Source organism: Lactuca saligna, chromosome 4 (assembly GCF_052625555.1).
Source record: "Lactuca saligna cultivar CGN05327 chromosome 4, ASM5262555v1, whole genome shotgun sequence".
NCBI classification, from domain to species: Eukaryota; Viridiplantae; Streptophyta; class Magnoliopsida; order Asterales; family Asteraceae; genus Lactuca; species Lactuca saligna.
This window is the reverse complement of record NC_136420.1, coordinates 12,376,874-12,395,795: the sequence shown is the minus strand read 5'-3', so window position 1 is coordinate 12,395,795 and position 18,922 is coordinate 12,376,874. Positions and strand designations below refer to the sequence as shown.

The 18,922-nt window shown below is 30.4% G+C and overlaps 1 protein-coding gene across 6 annotated transcripts; it reads left to right on the top strand.

Moving 5' to 3' along the window:
- Positions 1–486: 486 nt before the first annotated feature.
- On the top strand, positions 487–14,153 carry LOC145041230 (agamous-like MADS-box protein AGL70). Of its 6 annotated transcripts, none has more exons than XM_078989232.1 (6): positions 487–834; positions 13,126–13,195; positions 13,270–13,328; positions 13,458–13,554; positions 13,679–13,720; positions 13,829–14,153. In XM_078989232.1, exons 1-6 carry the CDS (start codon positions 638–640, stop codon positions 13,973–13,975), a joined length of 612 nt encoding a protein of 203 aa, XP_078845358.1. In that variant the 5' UTR covers positions 487–637; the 3' UTR covers positions 13,976–14,153. The 6 variants fall into 6 exon arrangements, with proteins under 6 accessions (XP_078845358.1, XP_078845359.1, XP_078845356.1 ...); XM_078989233.1 differs by having other exon boundaries at positions 489–834; positions 13,461–13,554; XM_078989230.1 differs by having other exon boundaries at positions 490–834; positions 13,147–13,195; positions 13,637–13,720.
- Positions 14,154–18,922: the final 4,769 nt, after the last annotated feature.

The window sequence follows — 18,922 nt, the reverse complement described above, 5'->3', positions numbered from 1 at the left end:
ATGTTCGCATTATATAAGAACTTAAGAGATGAAATGATCAAATTTATGTTTTGTAAAATAAGTTCAATGTTTTAATCGGGCTAATTGGTAAACATTCATTTGAATGTATCTGTTGCTAAACTGATAATATTATAACTTGTATGAAACAAGTTACAAACTTATAATAAATTAATATCTACCTTTAATAACCATGCATTAGGTTTAGGAGAAAACGTTTAAAGCAACTAAACAATATTAATTATTATCTGAAAATGTAGAGGTAGCCAACGATTTTTCTCTTAAACCCTAAAAATATATGTAACAATATTACTGGTTCACTTCATAAAAATTGATAAAAATAACATCATTTGAAAAGACATAATACAAATCTTGAACAGGAGAAGTCTATTTTTTCGTTGCCGACATTAAACGACAAAGACTTTTAGGAAAATAATTATATAAATAATAAGTAGTAGTACGGACTAAGGTCATCTTTCACAAGGTGCATTCGTTTCAATCGCTTACAATAGTTTGGACAGGATTATACCTATATATATAATAGAGAGATAAAAATAGAATTTTAGTGAGAGACGCCGGTGATCAGAAGTTAGAACTTAGGGTTAGAAGATTGATTCATCCATCGGCCGGGAGAGAGAAAATGGGGCGGAGGAAACTCGAAATTAAGCGGATCCAAGATAAGAGTAGCAGGTTAGTGACATTTTCAAAGCGGAGAACGGGATTATTTAAGAAAGCACGACACCTGTCCGTGATCTGTGATGTTGATGTCGCCGCTTTTGTAATCTCCGATAGCGGCAAGCTCTATGAGTTCTGCAGCGGTGGCTATAATAGTAACAGGTGCGTTTCGTTGTTTTGTACATTATCCAGCATGATTTTTTTGATTTTCTTTCCGAAAAACTGTTCCTACATATGTGTTCTTCTTGTATCTTTCTCTATACATGCTGTTCTAATTTAGATATAAATATGGGATCTCTGAACTACATGATGGCATTTCTAGGGTTTTCACAACTGATGGCATCTCTGAACTATCGATATGTTTAATGCCATACTCTTATAATTAGAAATGCATGTAGATCTTATGGTCCATTTTATTCATCCGACTATCCAAGTAGTAATTAAGCACCTATTCTTAGTGGCATGTGGAGATTCAAAGCCACTTGTGGTGAAAATAATGTACATGTTTGCTTAGTAACAGTTTCCATTTTTTCCATGATAGTAACAACATATATATGTCCTTGTAGGTTTTATTGTATACTAACTAGTTGTTACTTTGGTTCAATGGTTTTGAGCACGTTGTTAGTAGGAACCTGAGGTGTAGATAGTGGTTACACATTGATTAGAAACACTCTACTCTAAACAATTATTAATCATGTTATTTATAAGGGTTAATGTTGAAAAAAAAACCAACTTCACTATCTAAAAGATCCACTACAAATTCTCTTAACTATTAAAGTCTATCAAGTATTTCACTCAAACCAATTGTTACAATCACTAATTTCTAATCAATTAAGTAATTATCATAAATCATTTGACAATAATTATTTTTTTCTTCAAACTTGAGGCTTGATTAAAAATTTATAAACAATTTAGCATTCAAGCAATGATTTTATTCATAGAAATTAATAAAAACAAACACAACTCGTTCCTAATTAACTAATAGTACCACTAATTACACCTATTATTGGAAATAAAAGTTAGCTACTCATCTTAAACTAATAATATAGATTGTACTAATGAATTAAAGGAGAAAAATGATGAAAAATTAACAAATCAAAAGTTGCATGTTGCCTATGACAAATCCCCCTCCCCCTGACCCCCACCAAATGAAAAAAAAATCCCTCGGCTGTTAAGTTGGTTTTTTTAAAAATTATTTAATACCTCATAAGGGTGGTGTATTTTTTCGTTCTATACTTTGGCTATAAAGGTTGCTTGTTTAAACACTTTTACTCCTTGCTTAGGGATAGGTGAGCATTAGGAGATTATGACAATTTTTTAACACTTTCCAATTTTGATCTTTTAATGGATTTCTTTGAGAAACTTTGTTCAACTTTGGAGTGTTACCTCAATTTAAACACAAAACACTAAAATAAAATTCATTTTTAAAACATCTTTCATACAAATTGATATACTTTAACACTATAAAAAGATGTCAAATCATATTATATAATGTTATACTTACAATGAAACTATAAAATAATAAATTCTGGTTTTTACATTACATAAAGACCACTAAAAGAAATCACATATAAATCTACTATGTTATTTATAAGTAGATAGCTGCCCCTATTTGGGTAGTTGTTTGTACGATGTCGAATTGAACCTTAGTTATAATAGACTCTCTTGTAAAGACAATTACTCATCATATGGACAAGATGACCATATTTCTAGCAAATGTTCTATCATGCATTTTCTAGCATGATTCTTATTACATATGGAACAATTTGGTTTATCAAGTGTACTTGCGCATTCATTTAATGGATTCTTGAATGTTTGACTAGAGTTCCTCCATTCGAACTTTCTTTTCTCATTTAGATGATGATTGATTGGCACTTAACCATCCTTCTCAACAAAGATTTTTAATTACATGACTTCTTGAGAGGTTTTGGTCAAGACATATTAACAAACTTTCGTAAATCAATTCTTAAACCTTGTAGAAAAAGACTACATTACAAGGTTATGTGACTACCTTATCTATGAATACAATGACATTGGTGTTGCTTATATGATACCATAACTAAACTGAATAGTTTCAATCAGTGGAGAGCGTTTAACTTTAACTTAGTTCAATCAAACCATACTCGTTGATTGAGGGTTCATTGGCAGGTTTAAAAACAACTTTCCATGTAGCTATGTGTCCTCCTTTTCTTACTAACTTAGAAGGACTAATAGTTGTGAGTTCTTTGTAGTTGCATCCACGAGTATAGAAATTCTCACGATTATGTCGATCCATCCATGTTTGTAGGGATGAGCAAAATACTCAAAAGAACCGAATCGAGACCAAATATGAAAATGGTGTGGTTCTTGGTTCCTCTTTTTCATAAAAATCAATTTTTGGTCCCACGTTTATCGATTTTTTCATGTTTGGAACCAGAATTGATTTCCTAACTTTGAACAATCATAACTTGTTCATATAAACTCCGAATAAGCTGATTTTTTTTCCCAACATGTAGTTCTATGTCTATGATATATTATAATATTATGAATCACCTTAATTAGTTAAGACTTTACAGAGTTAGACAATGCTAAATAAAGGTTTTTAAGGATGTCCGGGGTTGTTTCCAACTGTGTGAATAATTTTTTACCCAACATTGAATAGCCTTAACTTGTTCATACGAACTCCGAATTAGCTTATTATTTTCCAACATGTAGTTCTCTATTATGGCTACTTTTTAGGTTGTTGAATTACCTTAATTTTCTAGGATCGACTGAGTTACATAACCCTAAACATGGGCTTTTGGGGTTGTCTCTAACATTTTGCAGAATAATTTGTCTAACTTTAACAACCTTAAGTTGCTCATATGAGTTCCACATGAGCTGATTTTTTCCCATTATATAGCTTTTTACCAATATACATTAGGATCGTTTTCCCAAAATAGAAAACTTACTAAATAAAAGTGTTGTTTTTATATAATTTAATCTAATGTCGACTAAAGATTTAAATAACAATAAAAATTTATTAAATTAATTAACAAAACATAAAAATAATACATAAAAGATTACAAGATTAAAGAAAAGAAAACTTACAATATGGATCCATGGATATGAGATCCTTACACACTTCTATGGAATTGAAAAACTTCTACAACTTGAAACTCAAATACAAAACTAAGGAAATTTAAAGAGAGAGATGAAATTTTACGGATGCCTTCTTCAACTAGGCAAGACTCTATTTATAATCAAGCGTAGGACTTGAAAATCGGACATCAACTTGGTTCTTTACTGGAAAATGTTTTTTATGTTTTCTTTCAGCATAAGAATCATTTGTCTTTATTTTCTCAATCAAATTCTCTAAAAAGTGACCGTAAAGATTCCACTTGATTTGTAGAGATTCTACATTCTTTGGCTGGATTTGGATTTTTTTTTATTGATTTCATATTTTTTTTGTTCTTCTTGTTAAATGCACCATCTTTGGAATTGATACTTGCAACTTCATTTGTTAGTTAATCTACTTGTTCTTCCAAACTAAGATCGATACCATCCATATCCTCATTATAAAAATATCATTGTGAAGACATATTATTATCATCTTCCATACAAAATTCTATAAGCATTTTTTTTCTCTTTTTTGGATTAGTTTATTTAATTCATCATAGGAAATGATTGGATTTTCTCTTACTATTTTTTTTCCATGTGATGGATTATAACAACTTATCTTCGTTTTTGGTATAGTTATCTACCTCATAAGATTTTAATTTTTGATTATTATCATGCTCTACGATAACAACCATGACTTGGCCAATAACATATTTAGGATTGAATTTTTCCACCATTTGACCTAATAGGTTCTCTTCAAAGAGAGAATATTTGCATATTTTTGTAAAATATATAGTCTATTGGTCGTTATCCATGACACCTCGTATTTTGATAGTCAAAAGCACGAATTTGTTTAAAAATAAGGGCATATTTCCCTTTCTAGATATTTTTGGAAAATTTCTTGTAGATGGCACAATCTCTCCCATGTTGATAAGAACCAATTTGAAAAATATGTGTTAAAATCAATGTTTTTAACAAACATAAAGAACAAGCTATGATTTCTTGTTGAATTATGATGACAAAAAACATACTTACATGCTTTGATATAGTTCTAATATGTAATACTACATTGGTTTTTGAAATTTTCGCTTGTTATAATCCTTAATGGGTATGGGCTTGTACCTCATTCATTCATGGGCTTTTTTTATATTTTTTTTTTATTTTTACTATTCTTACCTTATTGGAGGCCATTGTTTCCTAACCCCTCTAGATAAATTTTATTTTATGATGACAAATCATGAATCATATCATTTTCAAAATCTATTCATAACAATCTAGAGACAAGGTTTTTAACCTCTTTTTTGTAATTTATTTTGTTGATTTCCAATCAGTTCTTAATATGAATTCTTCATTTAGCAATTCCTCTTGGAATTTAGATATACATTCAATAATAGAGAGCATCTTTTTTTTAATAGTTGAATATTTTTGGGAGCATCATTCCACTTACCAGAATTGAATAGGGCCAATTCCTCTTTATTTTTGTGAGGATTTATTTGTTTCAGAATGCATCTGCATCACATCTGATATTAAGAGCACCTATTTCTACTACATTTTCCTAATTATTATTGGCGAAAAGCATGAGATTTGTTTTTTTTTTTTTTACTTTAAGCTTACTTAATTTACAGCTTTCATATGTTCTCCCCAAGAAGAAAGATTTTTCTATAAATGATCTTAAAGTGGAGCACTATCTATAGTAAGATCTTTATGAAAGTCAAAAATATAATTTATGTTTCTTAAAAACCTTTGTAATTGAGTTTGATCTTTAATCTCATCAGATAATTTGTTTTCAAAGTTTATAAATATGTTAGAGAGAAGTTTTTTTTTTCCTTCTTCAATTTCATGACTAAGGAAACAAGCTTTTGTTTGAAAAAAAATTATTTTCTTTCATGAAATAATCAAAAGATTATGTTCGGTAGCTTAGAAGAAAATATTCAAATGTTTACAAGATTGATTACTATTTTTAGAAAATATCATAATACTATCAATATAAACAATCAAGTAAACATGGGATATATCATTCATAATATTTTGAAATTTTGAATGAGACATTTTTTAGTCCAAATGACATAACATTTCATTCACATTGACCAAAAGGTACCATAAAAGTGGTCTTTCTTTTTCATGAATTTGAATTTGCCAATATCTTGATTTTAGATCAAAATTTTAAATAAAATAAAAGTCTCATCCAAAGACTTAAAAGGTCTTTTTTTTATTAGGACTAGGATATTAGATCCATTTTAATTTAATTAAGAGGTTTATAGTTTGTCACTAATCTTGGGACCCATCTTTCTTTTTTAGAATTGTTGTTTACATAAAATGTCAACTCCATGAAGATTTACTTTTTCTTATTAAATATTTTCTAATAATCCTTGAACTTCTTTTTTACAAAAATAAATCATCACTTTATTCTTTTGTATAGGATAAGCCTTTTTGCGAATATCTTTTCCATTAAATTATTTTTTTATAGTAGACGAACCACATGTTTTTTTTCCTCTTCGAGAATGCTGAAGGAATTTCATTACAAATTTGTTCTGTTATTTTATTTTCTAAAGTTTTGATTTTTTTTTTCTTTATTAGAAGGGTTTTCTAAACTTGTTTGTAGGTTGCAAACCTTTATTTCTTCTTCTATAAAATTTATGTGATTTTCTTTAAAAAAAAACAAGTTCCCCTTTTAATTCATTTATTCTACTAGTTATAAGTTTCATAACAAATTTAAATAAAATTTTATTCCCTTACAAAATTATAAGTATTCCATTAGACTTTATTCTTTCAATAGGTTTAATTTGGTGTAGGAATGAATTTTCTAAAATTAAATCCTGCGATAATCTATTTATCATTGTAAAATCGTTCTTTAAACATATTTCATCATTACAAAAAAAATAATAAAAAAATAAAAAAAAAACATTTTATTATAATATCATTTTTTTTCGTTAGCTATATATAGTGATATTATTTTTTATATAAACTTATCAAAATATTTAGTTAGGATTAGCCATTCTTTTGTACAAGTTATATCAACACCACTATCAACATATATATTAGTTCTGGACTATATGCCTCATTTATAACTAAGTTAATTTTAATATACCATTTTGGATAATTTATCTCTTAAAAAAGGAGGTTATTGATTTCTATTTTGTTTTTTAAAGTCCATTCTTTAGAAGATCTTATATAATAATTTCTTTTTCTTTTTTCCATCTTATTAAGTTTGGTTTTGATTCCTATCATTCATTCTTTTAGTATATTTATTTCGTTTCTCAAATCATTAATGGTTGGATTTTTGGTAGGTTAACCATGAAATTTGTTTAGAACTTCATCTAAAGATTATTAAGTCTTTCTATTCTTTAATTTATTATTTTGTTCTTGTTTTTCATGTTCAATAAGTCTCTTTAAAGCATGTCATATTTTTGAGGTTCTTCTATTTGTTCAACTAAATATAGGATAAACTTTTGTTCATTATTGAATACATTTATGTTTAAACCATTCATATCTACAATAAAATCTTATTATTACAGTACTATTTTATGAGCTTTTTGAGATCATATATGAACTCTCACTATCTATATGGTTACCAATGATTCATTATCAATGTTTTCTATTAATTCTCAATTTCTTTTTTATATTTTCATCAATTTGTCGTTCTTCAATCTTTTTCTTATAATCATTCTTTCTTTTAGACCAACAATTATTTGTATAGTACTTTTTTTTACAACGATTATTGCAAACTATAGTCTCAAATACTCTTTTAGATTTTCCATTTTCAACTTTATTAGGTTCCCTTTTAAACATTTGTCATTTGTTTCTTTTATACGTTATGGTATTTTTTTACGTAGTTTTTTTGATTTTCTGAAGGGACCGGTCTCTTTAGTACAACACAAACAAATTGGCCACAAAATTAACATGTCAAATTAACTAGTTAAACCTCCATAGTTTATTCCTTAACCGTTATAAGGTAGGCTCTATGTAACAAGGATTAAAAGCATTTTACAACCTATATAGGCTGTGTTTGGTGTGCCACAACTAGCTGAAAAGCTAGCTTATTTTTCGAGCTTTTTTAAGTTCTGATGTTTGGCAAGCCAAAAAGTAGCTTATAAGCTAGTTTTTTAAAAAGCTACTTAGACTAGTTTTTTAGGAGTTTTTTTTTTTTTTTTTTTTTTTTTTTTTTTTTTAATTTCCAAATATACCTCTTAATTAATTATAAAAGCACATTATTTTAAATGTCCTTTTATGTTATTTCATATTTTTCAGCTAGCTTTTTAGTTAGTTTTACCAAACATCATTTTTATCAGCTAGATTTTCAACTATAAACTAGCTTTTTATTTAACAGCTAGCTTTTCATCTATCAACTAGCTTTTCAGCTAACAGCCAGTTTTTCAGCTAGTACGCCAAACATAATCATAGTCTATAATTACTCAATTCAATAACCTACTTCATTGTTCAATGATTTAATGTTAAACATATTCTTAATATACCACTTAATCAATTATTTGCTTTGCTTTTACCCATAAGCACACTAACAAACATGTGCCCATATGTAACTGAGTATTCAAAGGTTATACCTAAATGAGTATTCAAAGGTTATGACACAAGTATAATTTTCTTAGTAAATGCTTATTTCCTCTGTTTGCACTTTTACATTCTCCCATGATTTTGTTTACTATTTATTAATGAACATGTCACTTAACATGGAATTCAAAGGTTATAAAACATAAGTATAGTATTCTTAGTACATGTTCATGGCATCCTTTTGCAATTTTACATGCTTCTATGATTTAATGTTTATTTTTTTTATTTTAGCTCATTGCTTGCGCATGGTGTTCTGATTGGCTAGTGTTGATTGACTAGTGTAGTAGGAATTGGGTCGGTAACTCTCCACCTAGTTGGATTTGGGGACTTGGCAGTAAACACCCCTCAGACATAGTTTCTCAAACCAATTAGGTTGTTTTGGTGGAATTTTATTGTATATTACATAGATTATATTAACTTCTCGCTCTCTCTCTCTCTCTCTCTCCCCCCCTTATAATATATATTCTCAATCTGGCCTTAGGGGGCAATTTAACAATGGTAAATGGAAATGGCAAGATATTATCTAAATTATTTAACACTCATATATGACTATAATATGAAGTGTTTTAATCTTATTTTTCATAATAACAACAAATTTTTGTAGAGTCGCAATTATGAATTGATATTTTTTTCCATGGGAGTATTGAGAATCCTTGATGGAATTAATGCCAAGATGGAGACTCCAAAAGTAAGAAACAAGACTTTAATTTGTGGAATTGACCATTTAAGGCAGTCTGGTTTGTTACTGTCCATAGTGGTGTAACAATTTTGTGTCTCTTGTCGAAGCAAAACAGTTGGGTATCAATATCATGAAGGGGAGTTGCTTCACAAAGGATCAAACTCAAATACACAGTTAACTATGGGGTGCCACACGATATACGTGCAAAGATTAGAGAGTGTGAAGAGATGATCACCCTATTAGCGGTTCCAATAGATGGCTTCTAACTCGTGCTTATGTTAAAGTTTTTCACAAAGTATGTGATTTCCAAATGCCTTTTGCTAACTCAATAAGTATCTTCATGGTTTTTAGGAAAAAGGTTGTTAAGAACGAAATGAATATGGTATACATTATGCAATTTAGTTAGGGCTTCGAAACAAGTCCTTTTATTTAGTGGATATAAAGGAGGAGTTAGGAAAAATTATGATAATATAAATAGTCCTAAAGAAAATCAAGCAACTTCATGGTGAGTTTAAGGATGTGAGGCATAAGGAGTTTCCTAAGAAGCTTCCACAAGACCGAAGGTGGATCGAGTTGGAACTAGATTCCAAGCCAACTTCCAAATCCCCTTCTTGTATGGCACGATCATAGTTACAATTGTTGTAGAAACAACTTAAAGATGATAAGGGTAAATTAACCATCGATGGACCTCTATGGTTGAATGATCTTATTCTAACAAAATATGATTGATTCTTAATGAATATGCATTGGTTTTCAAGTTTTGAGCAAGGTCATGGAGATAAAACAAGTATCCTTTTAATTTTGAAATTATTTGATCAATTGGGAACAACCTAATATTTCTCTAAGCCTAACTTCAGACCAAAGTACTATCAAGTTTAGATTCCGCAGAGGACAAATAAAAAATGATGTGTTAAAACTTAAAAGTATGATTCCTATAAGTTCTTGGTCATTCTTTTATGTTAAAAAAATCCACTTATTCCATAATTTGCATGACAAGTTTTTGGTGATTTACTTGGACAAAATCAACGTTTATAGTCATCTTTATAGGAGCATGTTTTTCACTTGACACGTGTATTATATGTTTATTTGTATAACGAGCTTTATGAGAAATTGAAATGCTTATGTATGTAGAAGCAGATGGAATCTTAGGATACAAGATCAATATTTATGGTCGAGAATGGGTGAATCCAAAATGAAAGTTATTGGATATTGGATGGGTCCAACAAAGGTTGAGTAACTTCGATTTTTCTTTGGCATGTGAACCATTAATAGAATTCTATCCAATGATGCTTGAGTCGGGTAGATCCTTTTATGGATATCTTGAAAAATAATTAAGTATGGGAGTAGGATGCTAATTGTTAAGTAGCTATCCAAGAGTTGAAGGGTATCGTAATGTGAGAACGAGTGATGAGACTACTAGATAAGGCTCAATCATTCAACTTACATATAGATACATCAGACTTTGGGTATGTCCTATTGCATGAGACACTCAATTGCATTTGAAAATCGAAAGTTGAATAAGTTGGAGTGGTGTTGTAACATTCAATGAAAAGAGATGAAATGTGATTATACATTCCTTGCGGATTTAAGGCATGATTTGCTCTGGAAAAGTTTATGATCTAGAAGTATAATATTTTCATGAGCTATTTCTAAACCTAAAAAATGTTGAGTCCAAATCAAGCTTCAAAAACGATTCTCTATTGTAATTTCTTACTTACTAGAGTGAAACCCCACAAAGACAAACATAGTGACAAATGCACTAAGTTGTAAGGTGGAGATTGCAATAGTTATGTAATCCTTATTCTTTCTACATTACCAAATTAAAGAAGTATTAACACAAAATCATTTGGCTAAGAATCTAATGGAAATGGATCGAGAAAGGAAAACTTGATGTTTTTTGATAAAAGGGTGACATGATGTTCACCAAGGGAGATTGGTTATTCATGCCTAAGTATGATAACCTTACGTGGAGCATTGCAAAAGAGTTTTGATTCCAAAAGTGTTGTACTTGCATGGATAAGACAATCATTAACATTGATCTAATACTTATTGTCATATGGAATGATGTAGAAGTAGATGTTAACGTGTTTGGTGTAACACAAAGACAAAGTCATGCTATACCAACCAAAAGTATTATTAGCATCATTACCAACATTCGCGGGTCCATGGGAAAGTATACTTATGGAATATATCACATGATTGCGAACCTTGGAAGGATGTATCAACATCATTGTGGGCATTGATCAATTATCATACTATGCATCTTCTATTGTAGCGTCAGTCAGTTACATTGTTGATGAGAGGGCTATTGGGGTATACCATAGATGATTATCATAGATGGTCGAGATCTACGATTCAAGGGTAGTTTTAGACAAAATTATTCAAACAACTAGGAACAAAGCTAAACTTTTTCATAAGCTTCTATCCTATGGAAAATAGAGATGGTGAGTGTTTTACTTTAGACATAATAATGGAACAATATGATTGGCCACACCTTATGAACGGAATATAATGACTTCTTATAAGTCGGAAAAGGAGTGGTACACAAGAGCCTAGGGCGCCAATGTGAATGTCTTTTCCCCGATGATAAGGATAGTTGGAAAATCTCATACCAACTCCAACTCCCGCCTAATTTGAAGAGCCACTCGGTTTTCTATGTGAACATCTGCAATTCATATTACAAAGACTTGGAAGACCCGATTGAGGAGTGTCTAAGTAAGCACCAACGATAGTAATGACCTCTTTCAATCAAGAGGTTGGGGAGATTTATTTGGACCTAACTACAAGGAAACAAGGAGGAAGGCACGATGGAGACATTGAGCTTGTAGAAGGATATTGAATAATCGTCTTCAAGAAGCAACATGCTTTAATTGCTTTCCTTTATATTTTCCAAAAAGCCTCAAGTATAATAAGGCTCCCCCATTTCGTTTGTACTCGTTCTCTAAGTCATTCAAGCATTTGGCTACTTGGCTTTGTTTCCTTTATTTGGTGTTTATGACCCATAGTTGGCTGAGTTTGGGGGACTAAATGTTGCATGGTGAGTTTGAACAAGTCCATTAGATGGTGCTTGAACATAATCCTTCTCTCTCTCTCTCTCTCTCACACACACACACACACTATTTACCGGCATAATTTTTATTAGTAAAGGTCAAGGGTGGTCATTCATCCTTTACACTTGGAGCTTTATACTTCATGCACCACAATTTGGTTCTGGACTATTTTTTTATTGAGAGAATTTCATATATGTACTTCTTAAACATCAAAATATCATATTTGACTAATGTAGTTACTTAATATCATATTTACCCTTTATAAAAACCTTCAAAATATCATATTTCCCCAAATCTTTTTTTACAATGTTTTTAATAGTTAATAATCATTTTTTATATTTTAGAATTATTATAATAATTAAAAAAAAAAACTTTAACTGTATTATCCCTACGTCTATAATAATGAAACATTACTTTTAGATTGTTGAAATCATGCTCTCTTGACAAGCAAAATGCTTCATCTTTAGACCTCTCCATGGAATATATGTATTGATTGTTTAATTTTTGTTGTTGGTGAATATTGTCATGATGTAGATAGATATCCATTGATATTTTGATGTTTAAGGACATATATGATATTTTGATATTTAAAAAAGATATATATATATATATATATATATATATATATATATATATATATATATATATATTGATAATTAGAAAAAAACATATACAATACTTTAAAATTTTATGAAGGGTAAACATGATATATAGAAATTAAGTTAGGAAAGTATGATATTTTGATGTTTAATAAAGAAATATACAGAATTCTCCCTATTTTATTATGACAATGTGTCAATTACTTCAATCCTTTGTAGTTAAAGGTTGTAATCTAATCTTTGGATTTGGATGTTATCTAACTGGCTATGGTTGTTGTAGAGCTTATTATTCCTTGTATTTTCAGGGCTAAGCCCACAGATAGCTAATCAAGCAAGGCCTTTGTCCTTTGATTCCATTTATAATGCAATCCATTCTAATCAAATACTAAATTATGCAACACAACCAAATACGGTTACCATTTTTAAGGTTACAAGTAATCATTAGACTTAAATGTTATCTATCTAACCAGCTATTGTTCAGTGTGGAGCTTATCCTTTCCAGGTATCAGGCAGAAGAGAGAACCACCCAAGAAGGAGCTTGTGAAGATATGGTAAGTAATGACTATAATTGTCTATTCATAACTTGATCTCACCATATAACATTAAATTTGCAAGATATCTGTAGGCATTTAACAAGTCCACAAGATTCCGAACATGCAAAGAGCTTCTAAAGTTGGTAAGAAGGTATATTATATATATACACATATCATGGAAGCACTAAATATGTCTGTATATGATGTATGGTCAATCAAGTAGTAATATAGGGATCATTAAGTAGTTTCAAAATTCAAAGATAATCCCAGAGCTTGACAGCAGGGTTGACGAAGAACCAAATGAAGTCTCTGTGGGTGACATGACAAAGTTAGAGGAGGAACTTCATGCTGCAATTTTGCATACAAGATCTAAAAAGGTGATTCATTGTCTAACTAACTGATTTTCTGCTCTCTCATTGAGTCTGTAAATTGACAATAATTATAATATTGTTTGCACAGACTCAATTGATGATGGAGCGTATGTCGAACTTTCATGAACAGGAAAGGAAATTAACTGAGGAAAAGGAAGAACTGAAACAGCAGGTAAATATATATATACGTATCTTATTAACATGAAAACTGCAATTGTTTCACCTCAATCTTGTTGTGGAGTTGCCATGGAAGAATTATTGATGAGATGTCGACTTACAGTTACAGGTGGCATCAGCAAAGAAGAACCAGAAAGATGATGTTGATGATGGTGGTGAAGGTCTTGACCACTCTGCAAATAGCCATAGTTATGACCAGACCAATATATATCCACCACAACCACTTTTAACACTTCCTCTCTTCAAGTAGTAGATGATGTTTTGTTGTATGTAGATGATGTCTTTAGAAAGCCAGGAGATATTAAATATAAAATAAAAAAAGCCTCTACTTCCAATTTCTATGCATGCCTTGGTTTGGTTGGTCCCTATTATAAAAGTTGTATGAGAGAATGGGTATTAACTTAATCGAGAGCTAGTATTGTGTTTAATGATGTGAAAATGCAAGTTCCACATTGTAAATGTGACGATTTTCTTCGTATTGGGTGTTTATCATATAAAATAATAATTTATTTGTGGTTTAAATATATAAGGTGGGTGTCATGGAGATGATTAGAAGGAGTGTGGTCATGATGTGTAAGTGGAAAGAGTCATAATGGTCAACTAGCATGGGAGAGCTTCACCTGGAAGAAAGGTTTGTTTTGAGTAGTTTCGTGTATGTCCCATTGTTGGTTAAACGGCCAGGCCGGATTGAGATCAGAACAAAGTTATTCTTGTAGTTGTATGGGCTGAGTTTGTCTTTTAATCTCATTGTTCCCATAACCTTTACAGGAGAGGAATTTATAAAGTGTAGCCACTTTTTTAATCATTTTCCATAAGATAGATAAAGATTAAGTTTTTTTCAAAAACTAGCCATAAAAACCACATATGTGGTTTCGTCGAGCCATCTACAATTTCAAATTTTCCATTAAAAAAAAAAAAAAAAAAAAGTTGGATGGTCATTTCGTCCATACATGAAATCGCGTATGGCATAATTGTTTTTTTTGTTTTTGTTTTCTCTTATCTCACATGTGATTACATCATTTTTTTTTTTTGTAATATCATATTTGAACAGATTTTGGTATCAGATTGGAAGCTTATTTACTTAGTATGTATTTTTTTTTTTCTAATTTTTTTTAAATGTAATCTACATCATCAGGGATATCATATAAGGACGCCTACAAAAAGCATAGAAAAGTAAAAAACCGAAACAATAAAAAAATTAAGATGAAAGAAACAAAACGGTATGGCTTTCGCTTTTCTTTTCGAATTCCGGGAAAAAAACGAACAAGAAAGATATAGACAAGATAATTACAACATTGTTAATGAGAACCTCGTATTTGAATGTGAAAATAGTTTAAATGGGTTAATAGGCTACTAAAGAATAGATGGGTCATGATTATGCAGCCCATTCAAAGCAAAATGAATGCATATATGCCTGGTTTCAATAATTACTTTTGGTTAAGTTATTAAAAAGCTCGACTTTTTATTTATTTATTTATTTATTTGACATTTAATATGTTAAAATCTGATTATAGATATTATATTATAACACTTGTGATTTTCAACTTTTTGCAAATAAATAAATAAATAAATAAGAAGCTTTGTATATAACTGTAAATCTACCTCAAACAACTTTAAGTACGTTTTTTGTTTTTTATTACTTTCAAAATAGGTTTTCCGCTTAGAGTAGCGACCATGGAGATGGTTTTATTATCTTCTATGAATATGAATATGTACAAACGTCTTTTTTTTCTTTTTTTTTTTTTTTTTTTTTTTTTTTTGCTTTTTGCTTTCGTTAAAGTCATCGCTTTGGGGATTAAAACGTGGGACCTCCTATATAAAGATCCACTATATGTAATAATCTGAAACTTAGAGAGAGTTGACTTTTAGTCACATATTAACCAATAGGGCAAAAGGGCCAATAATGAGAATTAGATGAGATTATGAAGTTGTGACTTTATGAAAATGGATAATAAGAGTTTTAGTCATTAATATGAGAGTAGATGAGTAAGTTCAAGAGAAAGAATGTATGAAAATATGCATTTTTGGTCAAAATGGTACAATGAGAATTTTATACTTTTTAGAACAGCTTTGTAACTTAACAGATTAAGACCCGTATTAAGTCAGTGAGATATGACTTAACAAATGTGTAGAATATGTTCCCACCTTCGTGTGGATATAAATAACATAAAAAACGAATAAGAAACTAAGAAGTTATGAATGTTAGAAATTGGGACAAATTTGTCCCAAAGCTTGTATTGAATCAGCCTAAAGAGCTACACTCAAGCAGTCATTGCGGCGTGGTGAATAAATCACCACGGTATGGTAAGAATTATGAAGGATTCAAACATGTTCGTCTGATAGAGAAAGAAATAGATTGAACTTTATCGCGGCGTGACAATATGTTCCCCATGGCACGGTGGCACAAAGTAAGCTGCCTTTCACTGCGATTCAAGTGGTCACCATGACATGGTAACTAGACGATTAAGAGGCTATTAAAGGTGTTTGAGGCTTGGATTAGAGATGAAAAGCTCATGAGGTAATCATCTTCTCCATTTTAATATAGTATGGTTTTAATGGTCTTTTTGATGAATTGAGCTAGCTATATTATATTAGAGTTAGAAAGCTTTTTACTAGTGTTAATGACGATGTTTAGATGCCTTAAACAAGCTTTTTATGTAATCCCAGGAATGGGATCAATCCAATAAAAGTTTGGGTTGAAACCTTAAGTAGTGATTATGTTTAATTGATGTATTAGATGTAGATTATAATGAATTAAGTATAATATGATGTTTAATTCATTAATTGATTGAGATTAAGAGATAGATAATGAAAAGATAGAGTTTTGATCCATTAAGTGGTCACTTTGACCTTAAGAGTCATTAAGCTCTTAATAAGCTAATACAAGTAATAAGAACTTTTATATATGTATGATTATGCCTAAAAGAAAGAAGATGGATACAGAATGCATCAATGGCAGAGTAGATGAGAACGAAACAATTAATCTTCACCAACTAACAAGGTGAGTTATTACTTTCACTCTTTCTCTTTAATTTATTTTATACTTTTTATGTATATATGTATGCATGTGATGGAATTTTAAGGTTACAAATTCTATGTACTTGCAAAAATTCTCTGAACACTTAAGGATATATGCAACCTAAGGATCTATGTCCTTAAAATTAATAAAAACATACAATGAACTACTAGAACACTAGGTCATAATTATAATTCATGAGATTAGTGTTACATGCCTTTCGAATTGTTAATGTAAACAATTCTCTGAATTATTCATTGAACTTAGAAAGCAAGCACCAAAGCATGATGCCTCTAATGACTCACTCCTAAAACCCTAGAAAACATAGAATGAAGATAGGTGAGAGGAAAGAAGAAGAAATTTCATTCTCCCCTTTGTGTGAGGTAAAAGCCATGAAAATTAAGAGCCATGGAGTCCTATTTATAGTTTGCATAACTTGCAGATGAATCTAGATTTGAATTAATTAAATAATAAATTTAATTAAACGATGTTCATTTTCACAATTCCCAATTCTTATTGTTATTTAAGATGTAGCCAAATTCCATCTTTACATGCATGGACCTTCTGTGATGTCGAGGTTTCAAAGTCAGATAGACTGGGCTATCGATAATGTAGAATGTTTCACTGGAACTGGATATTTGAAACAATTCCATGGTTATGAAGTTTCAAAATCAAGGTACATTCCTTGGACATTTCTCTTGCATTAAAGTTTCCAACTTACATGTAGACTTTACAACCATCTCCCATTATGGAAACATTTCCATATTCCCACATGCCCATCAATTCTGACCAGCAATCATCGCAATCCAAAACATGTCACTGTGGTTCGTCCTAAATAACATCATTTTCTAACTATCCACCATCACCCAATCTTTGGTAAACCTAAGAATGTTCTTGACAGTTGTTTAACAACTTTAGTCACATAAAATTCTAATCTTTTTCTTACAAAGCTAAAGGCATTTGAAAAATTAGAATAATCAAATATTATAGCATATGTGATCGATCATATATCCAAAATATATGGCACTCGACTCATTATTACCTGTACAAGGATTTAATATATGTTCAATTTTTTACTATAATATTTTCATATATCGAATCGCCTATGTTGAAATATTTCAACATGATATTCATATATGTCTTTAACTAAGTTATATTAAATTATACAATCTAAACCTTTACATTTGAAATGAAGTATGAGTTCCTTCTACCCAAGTCTACCATAGTGAAACATTTCTCAAAATTTTCAATTTGCAAACCATAGATGTTGTTTCCTATGAAAAATATTGTCCTCATACAATTTCAGCAAAACAATTATGCTCCCACTAGCTTTGACATGTACCCAGAAATCAACTAGACTTCTATAAATCAATGCCCTTTAACTTTCATACATAAGTGCATATTTTTGTTACGCGATGCTTCGTTAAGTAAGTTCAAACAATTCGTTTCCATGCCTCATAATTCGAAATATGAAGAAGGATGTTGTAATCATATTGTGAATAAGAGAATGCAACTAATATAACCAATATCCATATTGATCTTTAAAAACTATCAGCAAATGTGTTTCCTCATAATCATTTTCATGAATCAGAGTGAAACTTTTTGTCAGCTGGATTTGAAGGATCATACATTCCAATCCGTGTGAACTTTTCATTTCCAACCTACAATCATAAGACAAGGTTTAGGACAAACCAAATTCAAACTCAATTTTCCATCATGAACTGAACTCTGTTGTTCTTGATCTCTTGCCTTCTGGCAGCTTAAAAGCCTACCAACGATTCCATGCTATTAATAGTTCATCCATATTGATCAGTGTACCTTCACTTACCAACATGCTTTGCTTTTGCAGTTAAACGAAAATATAGAACTCACAAGCATTTCCAACATAACTAGGAGTGTACAGAAATAAGAATGTGCACATTAAACACAACAAGTTTTCAACCTCAGGTTACGTGCGAGTGATAACTAAAAGTATCACTATCAATTGACTCTTGAAACTCTCAAGATAAATACCACTCCCACTAACTTCTTTACATATGAGTTTTTCTCTCTAGGAACATTACTTGACGACCTAACGAATTGAAAGTTCAAGGCCTAGAAATAAACAGGAAAATAATACTAGAGTCTAAAAGTAGACCTAAGCTATATCCAAAAGAGTGAGTAGAGTATGATCTACTTGCG